This window comes from Chrysemys picta, chromosome 9, assembly GCF_011386835.1.
Source record: "Chrysemys picta bellii isolate R12L10 chromosome 9, ASM1138683v2, whole genome shotgun sequence".
NCBI lineage: Eukaryota > Metazoa > Chordata > Testudines > Emydidae > Chrysemys > Chrysemys picta.
Genome location: NC_088799.1, coordinates 8,729,544 through 8,748,918, shown reverse-complemented (window position 1 = coordinate 8,748,918; position 19,375 = coordinate 8,729,544). Strand labels below are relative to the sequence as shown.

The following is a 19,375-nucleotide window of genomic DNA, read 5'->3' as shown; positions in this document are numbered from 1 at the left end:
GGGCAAGAGAGATCACACTCTCTAGACCGACCTCAGACCCCCCCAGAGCAGCCAACAGAGGGTGATCCATTGCCCGCACCACTACCGAGAGGCATGACCCCAAGACCTCAGGAAGCACAGTCTGCTTCTCAAACAGCGACAGCCTTGACAGGCCCTGACATGGCCCAGGACTATGGGGGATTACAGGAGGGTCAGGACGATGGCAACCAGCCTCAGCACACGTCCTCATCCTCCCCAGATGAGGCAGTGGTGGGAACATCTGTCTCAGGACCCCCACCTATCGACCACAGGGCCAATCAAGAACTTCTGCGCCAGATTGCCCTTAATATGGGCCTTCAGGTGGAAGAGGCCGTTGAGCCAGAAGTTCCGATGGTTGATATCCTGGCCCCGGAAGGACCCTCAAGGGTAGCATTACCACTGATCAAGACTATCCAGAGTAATTATAAGACAGTCTGGCAAACCTTGGCTTCTATAACCCCGACGGGTAGGGGCGTGGAGAGAAAATACTTCGCCCCACCTGAGGGCTATGAATTCTTGTTTTCCCACCCTCCACCATGCTCCCTGGTCATGTCAGCCATGAATGAAAAAGAACGTCAGGGTCAGCAGGCCTCGGCACCAAAGTCCAAAGAGGCTAAACGATTGGACCTCTTTGATAGGAAGGTCTACTCGTCGGGAGGCCTACAACTCAGGATAGCCAACCAACAGGCCATCCTTAACAGACACAACTTTAGCTCTTGGAACACTATGTCCAAGTTTAAGGATCGCCTGTCTCAGGATTCGCATACAGACTTTTCTGTGGTAATTGAGGAAAGAAAAGCAGTAGCCAAGACATCTCTGCAAGCCTCCCTCAATTTGGCTGACTCTGCGGCCAGAACCATATAATCAGGAGTGGTTATGAGGCATTCAGCATGGCTACAGGTGTCAGGCCTGCCTCCCGAGGTCCAAAACACATTGCAAGACCACCCTTTCCAAGGCTCCGGGCTCTTTTCGGAGCAAACAGACTCCAGGATGCATTGCCTCAAGGATTCCAGGGCTACAATGAAATCCCTGGGAATGCACACACCAGCAACCCAGAGGAAGCCTTCAGGCCTCAACCTCCTCAGCAGAGGCAATACCAACCTCACCCCAGACAAGACCCCTACCGCAGGCAAGGCAGGAATAATAGATGCAGACCGTCAAACAACGCATCCAACCAAGGCCCAAATAAGCCCCAGCCAGGAGGCAAGCAAGAGTTTTGAAGGTACGCACAAGGACAGCCTACCAATCCAATCCCAGGATCCCTCCCCACAGTTCTTAAACTGGCTATCCCACTTCTACCGTGCGTGGTCCCGTATAACATCGGACCACTGAGTCCTACGCATGGTACAGGTAGGATACTCCCTCCAGTTCTCCACCTTCCCTCCCTCCCACCCCCTTTCCCCATCCCTCTTCAGGGACCCCTCTCACGAGCAACTCCTTATGCAGGAGGTGCGATTACTCATCGATATAGGGGTGGTGGAGGAGCTTCCCCAGATGCTAAGGGGAAAGGGATTCTACTCCCATTATTTCCTAATCCCAAGGCAAAGGTGGGTGTCCGACTCATTCTAGACCTTCGCGGACTCAACAAATTTATCGTCAAGCTCAGGTTCCGCATGGTCTCCCTAAGCACTATCATTCCGTCACTGGATCCAGGAGATTGGTACGCTGCCCTTGACATGAAGGACGCTTATTTCCACATTGCCATCCATCCAGCACACAGATGTTTCCTACGGTTTGTGATAAACCACAAGCATTACCAGTTCACGTTGCTCCCGCTTGGACTTTCCACAGTCCCCCCACGTGTTCACCAAGTGCATGGCGGTGGTAGCGGCTTTTTTACACAAAAGACAGGTTTGAGTGTACCCATACCTCGACGACTGGCTGCTGACAGGGTGCTCCAGAGAGCAGGTGCAGTCCCATGTTACACTGGTCATGGACACCTTTCACAGAGTAGGTTTCCTTCTCAACATAAGCAAGTCATCACTCATACCAACCCAAAGGATAGAATTCATAGTGGCGGTATTGCGCTCAGTATAGGCAAAAGGGAGCCTCCCAGAACCCAGGTTTCAGGCCATAGAACAAATTGTCAAAACGATATTACAATACCCCACCACAACCGTGAAGGGTTGCCTGAAGTTAATAGGGCATATGGCAGCCTGTACTTATGTAGTCAAGTATGCCAGACTGAGGCTCAGACCCCTACAAGTGTGGCTCACATCATGTTACCACCCGGTACAAGACAGCCTGGCCATGAGAGCAACGGTACCCAGGCAAGTTCAAGAGTCTCTGCGTTGGTGGATGGACCAACCCGTAGTCTATGCCGGTGTTCCCTTCATCACAACCCAACCTTCACTGATGCTAGTAATACATGTGCCAGATTTGGGTTGTGGTGCACACCTAAGGGAACTGAGAACACAAGGTCTGTGGACACAGGACGAGATACCCCTCCATATCAACCTGAAGGAGCTCAGATTGGTTCGTCTGGCCTGTCAAACCTTTCACGCCACTTTGCAAGGTCACAGCATGACAGTCCTGACAGACAACACCACCGCCATGTTCTACATAAACAAACAGGGCAGAGCTCGCTCCTCACCCCTCTGCTGCAAGGCTCTTCTCCTCTGGGACTTCTGTATAGCCCCGTCCATACAACTGGAAGCATCCTACCTCCCCAGTGTGACGAACGCCTCAGATTGCCTCAGCAGGTCCTACCAAGCTCACGAGTGGTCGGTCCAATCAGATGTCATGCAGTCAATTTTCCAAAAGTGGGGTTATCCCCAAGACGATCTATTCACCACCAAGGACAACAAACAGTGCCCTCGGTTCTGATCATTCCAAAACCACAGCCAGGCTCCATCTCTGATGCGTTCTTAATACGGTGGGGAGAGGACCTGAAGTATGCCTTCCCTCCAATCCCGCTGATCTACAGGGTCTTGCTCAAGATATGCAGGGACAGAGCAATGGTGATCCTGCTTGCCTCATCCTGGTCACGTCAGCATTGGTATACAACACTCCTCGAACTATCAGTAGATGCCCCAATAGTCCTATCCCTGTATCCGGACTTGATCACTCAGGGCCACGGGCACCTTCTTCACCTGAACCTACAGTCCCTGCACCTCATGGCTTGGAAGCTCCATGGCTAAACTTGACTGAGTGCCAGTGCTCTCAGCTAGTGAGACAGATACTTCTTGGCAGCAAGAAGCCTTCCCCTAGGTCAACTTACTTGGCCAAGTGGAAAAGGTTCTCCTGCTGGTGTGAACTCAGACATTTGTTACCTCTCCAGGTATCTATCCCGGTTATACTGGACTACCTGCTTGACCTCAAGCAACAAGGCCTATCACTTTCATCCATCAGAGTACACCTGGCGGCTATCTCAGCTTTCCATCCAGGGGAATCTGGGCGCTCAGTATTCACAAATCCCATGGTGGTGCGTTTCCTCAAGGGATTGGCGAGGGTATACCCTTACTCTCGACCACCAGTACCTACCTGGAATCTGAACCTGGTCCTCTCCAAGCTCATGGGCCCACCGTTCGAGCCCTTGGCCACTTGTTCCCTCCTTTACCTTTCATGAAAGGTAGCGTTCTTGGTGGCCATTACATCGGCGAGGAGAGTGTCTGAACTAAAGGCTCTCACCTCCAAACCCCCTTACATGGTGTTTCATAAGGACAAGGTACAACTTAGACCGCACCCTAGATTCCTCCCCAAGGTGGTCTCCGAGTTCCACATGGGTCACGACATCTGCCTGCCTGTGTTTTTTCCAAAGCCTCACACGAGTCCGCAGCAGCAGAGCTTACACACGCTAGATGTTCGAAGAGCCCTAGTGTTCTACACAGAGTGCACAAGGCCTTTTCGCAAATCAACCAAACTGTTCTCAGCCATAGCAGATAGAATGAAGGGCCTTCCAGTATCTTCTCAGCGCATCTCGTCCTGGATCACAGACTGCATTTGCACGCTCTATGAGCTCGCTAAGTTCCCAGCTCCTGCAATCACAGCCCATTCGACGAGAGAGCAAGCGTCTTCGACCGCCTTTCTGGCGCAGGTACCGATCCACAAAATCTGCAAAGCAGCTACCTGGTCCTCAGTGCATACGTTTACAGCCCACTATACCATCAACCAACAGGCCAGAGACCATACAGCGGTCAGCAGGGCTGTCTTCCAATCAATCATTCCTTGACTCCTACTCACCTCCGATGGTCAGCCTGGAAGTCACCTAATTGGAGTGGACGTGAACAAGCACTCGAAGAAGAAAAGACGGTTATTTACATCTCGTAACTGTTGTTCTTCGAGATGTGTTGTTCACGTCCATTACAATACCTGCCCCCCTTCCCCTCTGTCGGAGTCAATGGCAAGAAGGAACCGAAGGGGGGTTGTGCCGGCAGGGTACTAGATACAGCGCCATAAGGGCACCAATCTAGGGGCCTCCTCTGCCGCCCGACGGGAGCTGCTAAGGGAAAAAGTTTATGACGTCCGTGCACGCAGTGCGCACACACCTAATTGGAATGGACGTGAACAACACATCTTGAAGAACAACAGTTACGAGAGGTAAGTAACCATCTTTTCTATTGCACAGACCTCTGCCCCTTGAGCTAACAGTAACTGATAGCAATAGTACACTGTCATCCTCTCTGTAGACCAGCATGAGACGGGGTTAAGACAAACACGGTGCCAGTGGGTTCATAGATATTTGGAGTGATGAGACTCAGGAATCTTGAATTACATTCCAGGCACTAAAAGGGAGTATTCTCTAGTGGGCACAGACTCTTCTGCTTGTCCCCCACAAGTGTAACCCCTTCTGTGCTCTTCCTCCATCCCAGTCCTGTCTCTCCCCCACCCCGTCTCCTTGTCCCATTTTATTCTCCTTGCCTATCTGGTCCCAATCAGCACTCGTTAGGCTTCTCATTCCAGTCCCAGTCTCCTTGCTCAGGCAGTTCAGATCTCTCCCTCTGGACTCACTGTCCAAGCCCCAATTTCCCCCCAACTTCCATTCTGTTCCCTTCCTCACATTCAGTTTCATTCTCTGTGCACAGCCAGTCCCAGTTCCTCCTGCCTGGTTCCTTATCCGATCTGTCTCTCAGCTCCCGTACGCAAAGCCTCCCAGTCCTAGTCTCCCTCCCTGAGCTCGTCATCTAATCTCAGTCCCCCCTCAATACTTTACCTGACTCTTTGCACCAGAAATATCAACTAGTTAACAGGGCCGCCCGGGGGGGGGGCAAGTGGGGCAATTTTCCCCAGGCCCCGGGTCCTGCAGGGGCCCGCACGAGAGTTTTCAGGGGCCCCCACGAGAGTTTTCGGCGGGTCTTCGGCGGCACTGAGTGAAGGACCCGCTGCCGAAGACCCGGAGCTATCTTCCGCTCCGTGTCTTCGGTGGCGGGTCCTTCACTCGCTCTGGGACCCGCCGCCGAAGTGCCCCAAAGACCCGGAGTGGAAGGACCCCCGCCGCCGAAGACCCCAGGCCCCCTGAATCCTCTGTGCGGCCCTGCTAGTTAAATCTCACAAGGTCCCTGCAAGGTAAGTAAGTAAATATGATTGTAGATGGGTGTGACAGGGTGCTGGGCAAAGGGTTGCTGATTCAGCCCTCTGTCACACCAGCTCCCATTTAGGGAAATAAATTAGAGCTGGCTGGAGGTAAACTGGCCCTAATTGGGGAAGCAGAGACAGCTGCTGCCTAATTAGCCTGGGGCTGCATAAAAGCCTCAGAGGAAGGGGGCCGGTGCTGAAAGGGAAAAGGCAGGGAGCAGAAGCAGGGAAGTAGTGCTTCCCTCCTGCCTGCAGATGGTGAAGGGCCAACTGTATATGGTGAAAGGGTGGTGGGAACAAGTCAGTGAATAAACTGCACCAGTGGTTACTAACCCCAGGGTCTCAGAGTGACTTTGAGAACCTAGCTGAGACAGGAGCCAAGGGGGCCCTGCTGTGCTCTGCTACAGTGGGGCTGGTACCACTGTGTCATCTAATCCTGCACAGAGCAGGTCTAGACAATGGGGTGGTCAAACCTTTGGCACTGCAGTGTCAGTCGATCTACAGTAGCTTTCCTATCATTGCTGTCCTCCGTGGAACTGCACCTCTGAAAAACCAGGCCCATAAAGTGATGTGTTTCTGCATCAGGAAAAGCCAACGTTTTCTGTTTTATTTGCTTTGAACACTTTTTGAGAAACGAAAGCGGTGCTGGATTAGCCAGGGTGGGTACAGTACTGGCTGCGCAAGCTCCCCGCATACCGCCCTGCCATAGTGCCGGAGGGACAAGGTCTACAGATCAGATGGCAGTGGAAGCTCAGTCTCCAGGCCTGTGCAAAACTTGCTGAGACTTCTAATAATAGCAGTAGTGGTGTGAACTGGACACCCTTCTAACAGGAGTGAAACTAAGTTCACTTCATGTAGGACCCTGAGCACCCATCACATGATAACTGTTTTCAGTTCAGACCTGGGCTGGATTTGACCTTGTGACATTCTGGTGAAAAAAAGCTCTTTACCCATTAATAATCCCTGAGCTATTCATCTTTTTGTGTGTCTTTGTAGGTTATGAAACTTTTGTGAAGTGTACAGGCTCCGGCTTCCAACTTTTCCCGGGGTGCTCAACCTCTGCTCAGCCCTAGGCCCCGCCCCCACTCCACCTCTTCTCCCAAACCCCTACCCTGCTCTGCCTCTTCCCGCCCCCACTCTGCCCCGTCCCTGTTCTACCCCCTCCCCTGAGCACACCCCTTCTCTGCTCCTCCCCTTCCCTCCCAATTCCTCCTGCGTGCTGCAGAACAGCTGATCGGTGGCAGGTAGGAGGTACTGGGAGGGAGGGGGAGGAGTTCATCGGAGGGCTGCCAGTGGGTGGGAGGTGCTGGGGCTAGAGGGCGGGAAGCTTGGCTGCCAGTGGGTGCTAAGCACCCACTAATTTTTTCCCCTGGGTGCTCCAGCCCTGGCGCACCCATGGAGTCGGCACCTATGAAAGACAGAGAGAGACTGGATAATGAACTGCAGAGCTTTATGGGCATGAATTTGCAATAGATGCATTTGTCATAAACAGTATACCACACGTGTATATAGAAGCATGTATTCTAATTTTCACTATGAAAAATTGTAGTTTAATATTCATTGTTAGGATATTTTTTTTCTCCATGTTACATCTTTGGGGCTACGTATAAATTGGTATAGCACCACTGAAATCAATGGAGCGAGATCAGATTACACTGATTGAGGGCTTGGAATGATGAGCATTTCAATTAAAAGAAAAACATTCACTGTGTAGATCTAAGGGGAAATAAAGGCAAAAGGTCTGGCAGATCATACTTGGGTTTTCCTGGGCATGATTTAGATTCTGAAGGGGCTTGTGGAAAAGGCTGAATTGCTGGTTTCTCGCTTAAATATTTGCAAAATGGATTCTGGGGAGCTGGCGGATGGTCAGGGAAGTTTGCAGCAGGAGCTGGGAGGACATCATGCTGATTTAAAACTGGAATGTGATGGATGGATCCAACCTGTCTTTTATGGAAAGGATGAGGTGTTTGGGATGAAATGTGCTCTTCTGAGGAGCTGCCTTCATGTCCTCCTCTTTCCTGGGAAAAATTGCTAGACCTCTGATGGTGTAGACGGTTATGTCTATGGCCGTGTTTACAACCATAAGGAGGGGGAGGATAATGAGGACCGGGTGGATGAGGAAGATGAGGACGCCCATGCTGATGTTCCTCTCCAGAGAAATTGTGATGATGCTCAGATCCTTCAGGGTGGATGACCCTATTTTCAGGAGGTGGTGGGCATCTATGGTAATGTCTCTGACGATGTCCAGGGCCAAAGCCGGGATAATGATGTCTGTCATGTGGTCTGCCAGGAGGTGGGGGAGGATAATGAGGACCTGATGGAGGAAGATGAGGACACCCATGCTGATGTTCCTCTTCAGAGAAATTGTGATGATGCTCAGATCCTTCAGGGTGGAGGACTCTATTTTCAGGAGGTGGTGGGCATCTATGGTAATGTCTCTGACGATGTCCAGGGCCAAAGCCGGGATAATGATGTCTGTCATGTGGTCTGCCAGGAGGTGGGGGAGGATAATGAGGACCTGATGGAGAAAGATGAGGAGGCCCATGCTTATGTTCCTCTTCAGAGAAATTGTGATGATGCTCAGATCCTTCAGGGTGGAGGACTCTATTTTCAGGAGGTGGTGGGCATCTATGGTAATGTCTCTGACGATGTCCAGGGCCAAAGCCGGGATAATGATGTCTGTCATGTGGTCTGCCAGGAGGTGGGGGAGGATAATGAGGACCTGATGGAGAAAGATGAGGAGGCCCATGCTTATGTTCCTCTTCAGAGAAATTGTGATGATGCTCAGATCCTTCCGGGTGGAGGACCCTATTTTCAGGAGGTGGTGGGCATCGATGGTAATGTCTCTTAGGATGTCCAGGGCCAAAGCTGTGATGATGATGATGTCTGTGTGGACCGGGGTGGGGATGTCCTTGCCCAGAGAAGTGGTGGTGGTGATGATGTTCTCCGGAGTGGGGGTGATGGTGGAAGGGAGGTCTGTCACACTTTCCGTAACCAAACCAGTGTAAATAGTCATCAAAGAAGTTCATGTCACATACACACACACACACACACACAAAAAGAGAGAGAAAGCAATAAAAGGAGTTATTTACAAGGCTTTCATTAACACCTATACATTTCAAACATAGGACTATAATAGAGTTGGCGAAGTGGAAATACCATATGATGCCAAGTGACCAATCTGTATTACCCGGAGGCAACTAGAAATAACAAACAACAATGCAATGAAATGAAACAATCAATTAGCCAAAATTTTCATAAACAGCTTTTTGCAAAATAATTACAAAAACAAAATTAGCAAAATTTTACTTGTGAATGGTGGAAGGGCCATGCCTCCATATGTATTTATGCAGCACTAGCACTAGGGGATCCAGACCCTGATTGACATCTCTGAGTGCGATCAGAAAATACAGAGCAATAACGAGAAGAAAAAGAAAAAAGGCAAAATTTATTCCCTCATTTCTTCATTGCAACTAGTTTGCTCTGCTCTGTTCCTGAAAATGTTATCTGTGGTACATCTCAATAATAGGCTACCAAATCGCTTAACATGCTGGGCCTGAGTCTCATTTACAATAGGACCCCTTACACCACTCTGGCAGGTTAATGGTGTCTTACAGTGGATGTCAATGTAATTAGCAGTGTAAAGGTGCCTTAATGTTAATGAGAATCAGGCCCATTATTTCTATTTCTTTACCTTATTAGGTCTTCTATTGGCTGCTGTATCTCTTACGCTTATTTGGACTGAAAATCTTTTCCCTTATTACATATTTATTAAACAGTATGTGACAAATTCATGTTTGAGGTAACTCCAGTGAACACCATAAGGACAAATGCAAAGTACTCCACTTAGGAAGGAACAATCAGTTGTGCACATACAAAATGGGAAATGACTGCCTAGAAAGGAGTACTGCAGAAAGGGATCTGGGGGTCATAGTGGACCACAAGCTAAATATGAGTCAACAGTGTAACACTCTTGCAAAAAAAGTAAACACCATTCTGGGATGTATTAGCAGGAGCATTGTAAGCAAGACACAAGAAGTAATTCTTCTGCTCTACTCCACGATGATTAGGCCTCCACTGAAGTATTGTGGCCAGTTCTGGGCGCCACATTTCAGGAAAGATGTGGACAAATTGGAGAAAGTCCAGAGAAGAGCAACAGAAATGATTAACGGTCTAGAAAACATGACCTGTGATTGAAAAAAAACTGGTTTTGTTTAGTCTGGAGAAGAGAAGACTGAGAGGGGACATGATAACAGTTTTCAAGTATGTAAAAGGTTACAAGAAGGGAGAGAAATTGTTGTCCTTAACCTCTGAGGATAGGACAAGAAGCAATGGGCTTAAATTGTAGCAAGGACTGTTTAGGTTGAACATTAGGAAAAACTTCCTAACTGTCAGGGTGGTTAAGCACTGGAGTAAATTGCCTAGGGAGGTTGTGGAATCTCCAGCACTGGAGATTTTTAAGAGCAGATTAGATAAACATATCAGGGAAGGTCTAGATAATATTTAGTCCTGCCGTGAGTTCAGGGGACTGGACTAGATGATCTCTCAAGATCCCTTTCAGTCCTACGATTCTATGATTCGGGTCTTTTAGCACTCAGGAAACTAGCTAATCCCTAAATGGATGTCACCAGGAGGAGACTAATTTCCAGGGTGTGCATGTATATATTCTAGCAGTTGGTGTAGCATGGAGTAAGGGAGTCTGTTGGGAGGCAGCGTTAGATTGGAATACTTGCCTGCAGTGAGTCATCGCTGTCACTGTTGCTTGCTTTCTGGGAATCACACATTCCTGCCCCTTCACCATACTCTGCTTACCCCCATACTAGGTCTAACAGCTGCACGCAGGTCAGGAAACAGCAGGAGATAGGCAATGCGCAGCCTCAGCTGAGATCAGGCTTCTGGCACGGAGCCCGTGGCTGCTTCATGAAGGTAGCTCACTCAGCCAGAGGATAAATGCATGTAAGCTATAGGTTATCTGCCCATTTATTGGGGGTAACTTTCTGGCATTCACATAGGTGTTTGTGGGAAGTGTCTCATTATGAAGGTGAAGGAAACAGAAGTGATGGGTGGTGTTCATTTTGTGGGGTAGACTATAGGAAGAAAATAGTCTTCCTCGAAAGCTCAGCGCAGCCTGCCTTGCATGAATATTCTTGTCCTAAGGCTTAATTATGATTTAATGTTTACTTTTATTATTTAGAATATAGACTTGTACTCCTGTCACCTACTTACAATGTACTACTGAGCCTTGCATTATATCGAAGATCAGGGTTGCACTGCACAGCCCTTTCATGTCGGGTTATGGTATGTGATTTTGGTTTTCTGTTCGTTATAACAAGTTGTAGATTGCAGATGTCAGAAGAGAGGTGAGGGCGTAGCTGGCCATGGGTGGCTCATCCCAGTTTAGATGGATCCCTTAGGTGGCATAGAGCCAGTGAAGGGGGCATGACTGAGAGAAAGAGAGCATAGCCAGGGTTTCCTTGTACCCTGGTGATCCTTGGCTGCCATGTAAATCCCCTGGAGCTATTGGTACCAAGCACAATTTAGAGCAGCCCTCAGTCTGCTTAATTTATTCCAGGGGAGTGGCCTGGTACACAGGTGACGTAGAGGAGAACACAGAAGTGGTATACAGCCACCCTTGTACTCTTCTCCCAAGTTCACTCGTCGGCTGCAGCGGTCAGTCTGGGCCTATTCAGTGTGTTTCTTTCCATGAAGCCTCAGGAACATGCATTCGAAAGTTGCCAGGGATGTTTCTGTAACGTTAAGATAATTGACTACATACCCAGGGATCGTAGATTTCACAGGATATCTCAAGGACATCAGGATTTTTTGTGTCACTCGCAAATTTTCCCCTGCAGAATCCCACGTGCTGTGCAGGAAAAACAACATACATTTGGGTTCTTATGATGTTGAAGCCAGTGGAAGCTACTGGAGTCTCGGCAGGTTGAAAATCAGGCCACTTATTTAGGTATCTACCTCTGGTCTTAGGAACCTAACTTTAAGCACCCATTTTGAAAATATTGGCCAATTACATTTACCTATTAAATCATATCTAAAGTGCAAAGAATTATTGAGGCCAGATTGTTCCGCATAATCATGGACATCCTCTCTGCATCAGTCTATAAGGCCATTACTCCATTTCCTTCAAAACCTCCTCAAGACCTACTTCTAGTTCATGAGCAATTAGCCTGCTTACTCTGATTCCTGGTGGGGGTAGTTGATCTATTTTTCAAAGGAAAAAAATCCTTTGAATGTATGATTTTATCTCTCTCCCCTTCCGTTTACTTATCTCTTGTCTCGCTAGATTGGACTAGACTGAACCTTTGCTCAAAACCCTGAGTAGTGGGCCACATCTAGCCCCAGGAAGGAATTGACTGCCCCTCACTCCCCTCTTGCTCCTGAGAGGAAGTAATTTACTGCAGATGTTTACGGAGGGCAGATTAATGTCCCACTCATGATAGCTACACTCTCTTGGCCAGTGCATTTGAGGGGGAGACAAGGTTCCCCCTACACACACCTCTCTGCCCACTCCCTGTGCACTTGCTTGTGTATGGAGGAGTATGGACCCCTTCGAGCCTATTCTTTGCACATGGACTCATGACCCAGTCAGGCCACAAGGGGCATGTAAGAAACACTGGGACATATTGTGAAAATTTACCCTTGTCCCAACATGTTGCAACAATTCCTTCTCCATTGCTCTACTTACAGCATGTCTGTCATGCAGAAATTCACATTCAGACACATTTGCATGTGGTGTGGATTTGGAGCAGCAGGTCTCTTTTATAGTAAATTCGACAAAGTATCCCGGCTGAGGTGTGATCTGGAAGAAACAGGCTGTATGAGCACCAAGTGAATAACCTAATGCGTTTGAAATACACTTTATCATTTAAAAAAATAACATTAAGTTCATTACTGTAGCCCAAATGTCCCTCACAGAACTCTTTGACTAGCTGTGCTGTTTTATGTTTTTGCACATGCACCCATGTTGAGTAAGGAGTGCAGGATTTGATATTATAGCATAATTCCCTCACTAATAAATTTTTTTGCAGACTGTGTCTGCCACGTGCTGTCCACCATATCTCCTGTCCCTTTCTTGACCAGGGCCTGTGTTTTCAGAAAGTAGAGCCACTAGATTCTTCACCCTAAGCACAATTTCTACTTTCTTAATAATCCAGAGGCTGACTGAATGGGCCTCGTATTCTTCCATCGTATCCAGCGATGGAAGAATAGGATCTAGAAGTGCTGATACTAATTTAGGACCAGATTCTGCCACTTCAGTGTTTAATTCACACTGAAATCAATGGTTTCAGAGTAGCAGCCGTGTTAGTCTGTATCCGCAAAAAGAACAGGAGTACTTGTGGCACCTTAGAGACTAACAAATTTATTTGAGCATAAGCTTTCGTGGGCTACAGCCTACTTCATTGGATGCATGCAGTGGAAAATACAGTAGGAAGATATATATATACACAGAGAACACGAAACAATGGGTGTTACTATACACACTATAAGGAGAGTGATCAGCTAAGGTGAGCTTTTATCAGCAGGAGAGAAAAAGAACTGTTTGTAGTGGTAATGAAAATGGTCCATTTCCAGCAATTGACAAGGAGATATGAGGAACTGTAAAACTATTTCCCCATGCTTATTCCCCCCCCCCCCCCTGCCCAGTTCCTCATATCTCCTTGTCAATTGCTGGAAATGGGCCAATTGCTGGAAATGGGTCTCTAAGGTGCCACAAGTACTCCTGTTCTTTTTACTGAAATCAATGGCACTGCGTACAGAGTAAGGTACTGCTCAGTATGATTAAGGGGGCAGAATCTGGCCCTTGCTCCTGCAGAAATTTAAAAAAAACCCAAACCTTCTGATACTATTAGCTCCAGGACAGATTTTTCCCATGTTCAATTTCATCTGAAAAAAAAAAAGTTATTTCACCTCTATATTGGGAATTACCTCAGCTAAGGGCTTGCCTACACATAGAAGTTACACTGGTTTAAATAAATTGGTTAAGAAATTGGTGTAAACCCAGGAGTAAGGTGAGTGGGATTTGGGTTATAGTAATGAAATTAACATTATTTTTTGGTGGATACTCGGATTTCAAACTAAGTACCCTATATCAATTTAACTTAAATTGGCAAATAAATAAATAAATAAATACATTAAATTGATATAAAACACACCGTCTAACTGATTATCCAAAATAATTGTGTCCACACAAAGTGTTTGCAGTGATTTAACTAAACTGGATTCTACACAATACTCAGACTGTAGGTAGACCAAGTCAAAGTCGACACTGGATAAAAGGGCTGGAGCAGCATGCAGGGACTCTAAAAGCCCCAATCTGGCCAAGGCAGGGACCCCCATAAAGCTAAGGGTAGGAGGAGAGGTGTGTCGGGGTGGGCCCACAGCACACAGCACTATGGAGATTCCAAGCAGCATTGTGGCCCAGAGGCAGCTGGGGATGGGATGCTGTCACGTTAGGCTATCAAGGCTGCTTACGTTATTTCGGAGCTGTGGAGCAGCCCAGAAATGGGAAGATGCAGAGGTTACTTCAAGCCACTTTAGTTCCCCCTTTGTCTGGGCTGCACCCTTTAGAATCTGTGCCTTTTACTCTAAGGGCCTTCCCTGTATTGCAAACACTAAGGGGGGGCAAGGGAATAAATGTATTTTGCTGACATTTTGGTTTTATGATGGGTGAAATATAAACACAAGGAGAAAAAGGTGGAAAACTTACAATTACCGCAAAGCCATGTGCAGAACTAAAGACCAGATTCTGCGGTCACTGAAGAGAGTTTTGTCCTTGACTTCAGTGACAGGAAGATAGGTTCCCCGGTTTATTTCACAGCATGGCAAACAATCCAGGTACTACAGAGCTGATCACTAATTGCCAGCTGTTCACTCCAAGATAATAATGTACATGTTCATTATTCTCCAACAAGTTTTATATCTTCATTGTTGTATATTTAAAAAAAAGATTTTTAATTAAAATATTACCATAAACCAGATTGTTGACAAAAATAAAAGTGTACACACACAAACAGAGGCCCTGATCTTGCAGACTCTTACACATCTGCATAACTTTAGGCAGATGAGTACTCCCATTGTTTTCAGTGGCACAAGTCAGGAGCTTTAAATTAAGAACACGTGTAAATTGTTTGCAGAACTGGGGCTTAAAAACATAAACGTTATTAGTTGCATTGAACATTTACAAACAACAGGCTTGATCCTATGAGGTGCTGAGTGCCCTCAACTCTCTTTGAGGGCCAGAGAGTTGAGCACCTCACAGGATTTCACCTTGTGTTAATTAGTTTGAAGATATGATGTCACATACCTGCACTGTAGCTCTTTGTACTTTATCCACCTTGAAATACTGTGTGTGGTTACTATCTTCATTGTACCTCTCCAGGGCTCTCTCAGCGTCCCCTCTGTGCTGCTCAATGTCTTCTAAGGCTGTTGGTCTTCTAGGGCAGTTTTGTTCACACTTGTATAACTGTGAATGATCTGTGACAATGGCATGGTTAGCAACACGGTTTTATATTAACACTGTGTCATGGATGGCACTGTGTATGTTTTTAACATCAGCTCACAATGGGAAATTGAGCAGATGAGGATTTTCTCTCAGGTGACCCCCCACCCTCTTCCCACATAGGAATTTATTTCTGCCGTTTGGGGGGAAAAAATCAATCAAAATTTACTTATGCATTTTTTCTGTTCCACTTTAGCATCTTATCACCGCAAATAAGTCCCCTCCATGGGTCTATCTACCTTTTCAGCTGGTCTCCATGAGCATTTTTTGCTTTTAAAGATTCAGGATTTACATATTGTAATTCTACAGTGCATTCTTAACATTAATTTTACTTTTTTACTTTATTCAAATGTGAATTGTGAACAGATTAACTAATCTGTCATATTTACCCTACATTAGTAGCACACCTATTTGTGCATCTGTATTGGGAATGGTTTATTACAAATATGTTGATTCATTGAACTGGTTATTGTACCTGGACTCACTGTGCAGTTATAGCCATGCAGTATTTCTTTCTTCAACTGTCTGTTTATATACATGATAGTTTTACATTGTCCAAATACCTGGGAGGAAAAAAGAATAATTATCGACTCTGTGTAATATTCCAGAATAAGGCATATGATAGAATTTAAGAGAGCATGTGGCTCCTTCGTTGATTTCATTGGAGTTATTCAGATGCAACTGAAGGAAGAATTTGTCTCTCTTTTATATATACTGTAAATACATTTAAGAATCACAAGGCCCTTTAATCTAATTGCATCTGGAATTTGATAGTTCAGATAAAATGGCACTCATTTCTAAAAGCGTTTTAGTTTTGGTTTTGCCCAACTGAAAAGGCTTTGCAAAACCAAAACTAACACCAAATCCAGTCTTCTCAGCCCATCTCTAACTTTTCTTGAGCGTAGAATGTTTCTAGCCACTTGGAATAGTTGGAATTCCAGAAGCACACAGAAGTTGCAAAGCTCATTAACAAAGAGTGGATATATCTATCTTCCCTGACATTAAAAAGGGCGGCAGACACCATCCCTACCATATGATCTTGATGCTTTCCCCCACCTATCGGCTTCACCTCTGTCTTGTCTTGATTAAATTGCAGCCAGTTGGCTTCCATCCCAGATCACAACATATGGGTCTGATGTAAAGAAGATGTATTGCTGCATGTCATCTGCATACTGATGGCACCACAGATCAAGCCATAGCATGACGGGATCACAAAGACATTGAAAAGGAGGGGTGACAAAATGTAACCTCCCACTTCTGCCTAACGTACCAGGTATATGTGGAAAAATGCACTCCCAGTGCTGCCCTAGGTACCTGGTATGAGATCTTTGGATTATCAGTGTTCCTGAGCTGAACAAGTTACCAGCAGTGGAATATAAGTGTATAGCCCGATTTTGCCAGACTGGTTAACTGAGGCTGTATTTAGCTGATAGGGCCATATGACCTTTTCTCAGCCAATTAACTTGTGTTTGACAATCCAAAGTTATAGGTACTATTTTACTATAGACAGACATTAATGCTTGGTTTCCACAAAGATTTACAATAGAATATGATAGCATTGCCCAGAGGTTCACATGGAGGAGGTGTTTGTGTTGAGACGTGATTGACATACAACTATGGAGAGATACTCTTACTTGCCATTTCATTGTGCTGTGGGAGTTTACAGTCCTCCCAATGTCTCCTGGATAATACAGAGCACTGGGTTTCCAGCACATTCAGAGTCAAATAAAGGACTGATGAATTCCCCTGGAAAAAAAGAGCAGAGAAAATACCTTTGTATGTGACAAGTTTGTTGTGAAGGAGGCAATCTAATTTTTTTTTTAGATTTGGATTACCCCTTATCCCTCAGTTAGTCTTCCCAGACACCTTGTTATGGGCTTGCCTGGGCTGGCAAGGATCTAGGGTATAGGGGAGTGAGAATGGGGGTTGTTGCATTTTATTCCTTTTGGTTTTTAGCCAACAACACATTGGCCCTCAAACATAAATATCACCATTCTTTACTGTATCTGGCCCAAGCTACAGATACATCAGTTCCTGCTGAAGTCAGTAACCAGACCTCCCATCTGAGCAATATTTCCTACCCAGATTATCCGAGAAGGGCTGCTACAGAAGTACACTCACTCCTCCAAAATCAAGAACCTGGACTCTGCAATGCGTCTAATCTGGGCTGGCCTGGAGGAGTCTGGAATCGAGATTGAAACCACATTCCTTGTGTGGTAGCATGACGTGTTATCAGTTATTACTGGTCCACTGAAACAATCTGAAGTGAATATTTAATGAAGAATTGCGGTAGTATAACAGAATAACTCTTTATTATTGTGATGTCCACTAGTGGAGCAGAAGTTAAACTAACACTTCTACTTCTATAACGCCTTCCATCCAAAGGTGTTAATGTACTTTGCAAACACCAGTTTAGCTTTACAGGACACCTGTGTAGAGGGCAAGTATTATTATCTCTTTTTTACAGATGGGGAAACTGAGGTTAGATAACTTGCGCAAGATCAGAGTCTGTGATATTCAGGAACAGAACACAGATTTCTTGATTGTCAGTCCTGTACATTAATCACAAGATCGCTCTCCTTCTAAGGTTTGATTTGATTTTAATGTTTAGCTTATAAGCCCCAATATTAGAAGGTGCCAATTTAATCTGTTGGGAAAATGCAGGTGGGAAGATAAAGCCAAAGAGAGGGAAGCGGGGGAGACAATCAGGATCAGAAATATCTTACTCTTCCACATTGTGTTTATGGAATTTCGTTGTATGAATGGCAAGAATTACTTGTATATGGACAAATCAGTCTTTTTTTATAATATAATGTTCGGCAGTCTGAACCAGAAGGAGCTCTCCAAAACTGAAATAATGGAATAAAAAAATCCAAGTAACTTGATAAAAGCAAGTAGGCCAAATTCATCCCTGGCCAATGTCCATTAATTTCCCCGGGATGGGTTTGTTCCATTATATCTAGTGACTAAAGCAAAGGAATTAGGAATCAGCACTCCTAAGGTCTCTTCCTTGTTCTGTCACTGATTTGCTGTGTGACCTTTAGCCAACCACTCAGAAAGGATGGTCTTGTAGTTAAGGCAAGGGCGCGGCCACCGAGAGCGGGTTCGGGCCCTGGTGAAAATTTTTTTCCGGGTCCCCCAGCAAGGGCGGACCGGCTAACCAGGGCCGACGAGAGCGGGGGGGAAGCCGGGCCCCGGGCCCCCTTCCGGACTGCTGGACCTCGGTAATTTGTACCGGCTTCCCCTCCTTCTCGTCGGCCCTGGGCATGGGAATGGGAGCTGACTGATCTGGATTCTCTACCCAGCTTTGTCACTGACTTGCTGGGTGTTGCTTCACCTCTCGTGCTTCACTTCCCCCACCAGCCATTGTCTCCAAAATGGAGATAACAATATAATACCTAGCTCACAGGGGTGCTTTGAGTCAGTTAATTTAATGTGCGTAAAGTGCTTAGAGATCCTCAGATGCAAGAACCTCTAAAGTAAAATATTTATATAATGCCAGAAACCTATCACCTAATTGCAGTTTAAATTCGGACACCAGACAAAGCTATTAAGGGTGTAGCCCAGATCCTAAAGTCCCATTGAAGTCAATGAGAACTGAGGGCACTCAGCAAATTGCAGGATGAGGTTCATACATAGCGAACCAGGCCATTTTTCAAATGAACATAGAGCCAGATCCTCAGCTGGTGTAAATCAGTGTAGGTCTATGGATTTACATCAGCATAACGCCATTAAACTACGGTTGCCAACTCTGACTCAAGCTATTCTGGGAGATTTTTTCTCCCCAACATAACGTGATGTCATTTAAAAAAAATATCCTATTAAAATCTCCTGGATTGCTTTCAATGGTCACCAGGAGATTGATACCGATTCCGGGAGACTCCAGCCCAATCCTGGAGAGTTGGCAACCCTACATTAAACACAATGGCGCTATGCCAATTTATACCAGGATCCGGCCCATCATTTTTAAACTAGAGTAATTTGTAGATGGACCTTCAAAGTGATACTTACGGTCTGTTGTTCATGGGCATCAGCAACACGGAACAGAGTAAAAATGTAGCCATCTCTGCGGTGTTTATTGATCAAATCCAGGGCCACCGCTGCATCCGTTTCAACTGAGTCACAGTCTGCAGAAGTTACAGGAGTTTGGCTTTGCGCATTAGAACAGAGCAACAATGTGAGACAGAGTGCTGTAGAGAGCAGCTTCATTTTGTTTAAAATATGAGATCACTTTCTCCTCTCTTTGCTTTACTAAAGCCAGTAATTTGGGTTTACATCAGAATTGCCCATGAAAGCCTGAATATGTCTGCTAAAAGAATGTGGTTATAT

At 46.1% G+C, this 19,375-nt stretch overlaps 1 protein-coding gene across 3 annotated transcripts; it reads right to left on the bottom strand.

Annotated features, from left to right (window-relative positions):
* Positions 1-6,965: 6,965 nt before the first annotated feature.
* LOC112059901 (histidine-rich glycoprotein) lies at positions 6,966-19,375 on the bottom strand. 3 transcript variants are annotated; one of them, XM_024107375.3, is made up of 7 exons: positions 19,058-19,375; positions 16,685-16,792; positions 15,522-15,609; positions 14,852-15,021; positions 12,233-12,346; positions 11,309-11,395; positions 6,966-8,516 (listed from the first exon to the last, which is right to left on the bottom strand). In XM_024107375.3, exons 1-7 carry the CDS (start codon positions 19,253-19,255, stop codon positions 7,236-7,238), a joined length of 2,046 nt encoding a protein of 681 aa, XP_023963143.2. In that variant the 5' UTR covers positions 19,256-19,375; the 3' UTR covers positions 6,966-7,235. The 3 variants fall into 3 exon arrangements, with proteins under 3 accessions (XP_023963143.2, XP_065413765.1, XP_065413764.1); XM_065557692.1 differs by lacking the exon at positions 6,966-8,516 and adding an exon at positions 9,452-9,719; XM_065557693.1 differs by lacking the exons at positions 12,233-12,346; positions 14,852-15,021; positions 15,522-15,609; positions 16,685-16,792; positions 19,058-19,375 and having other exon boundaries at positions 11,309-11,390.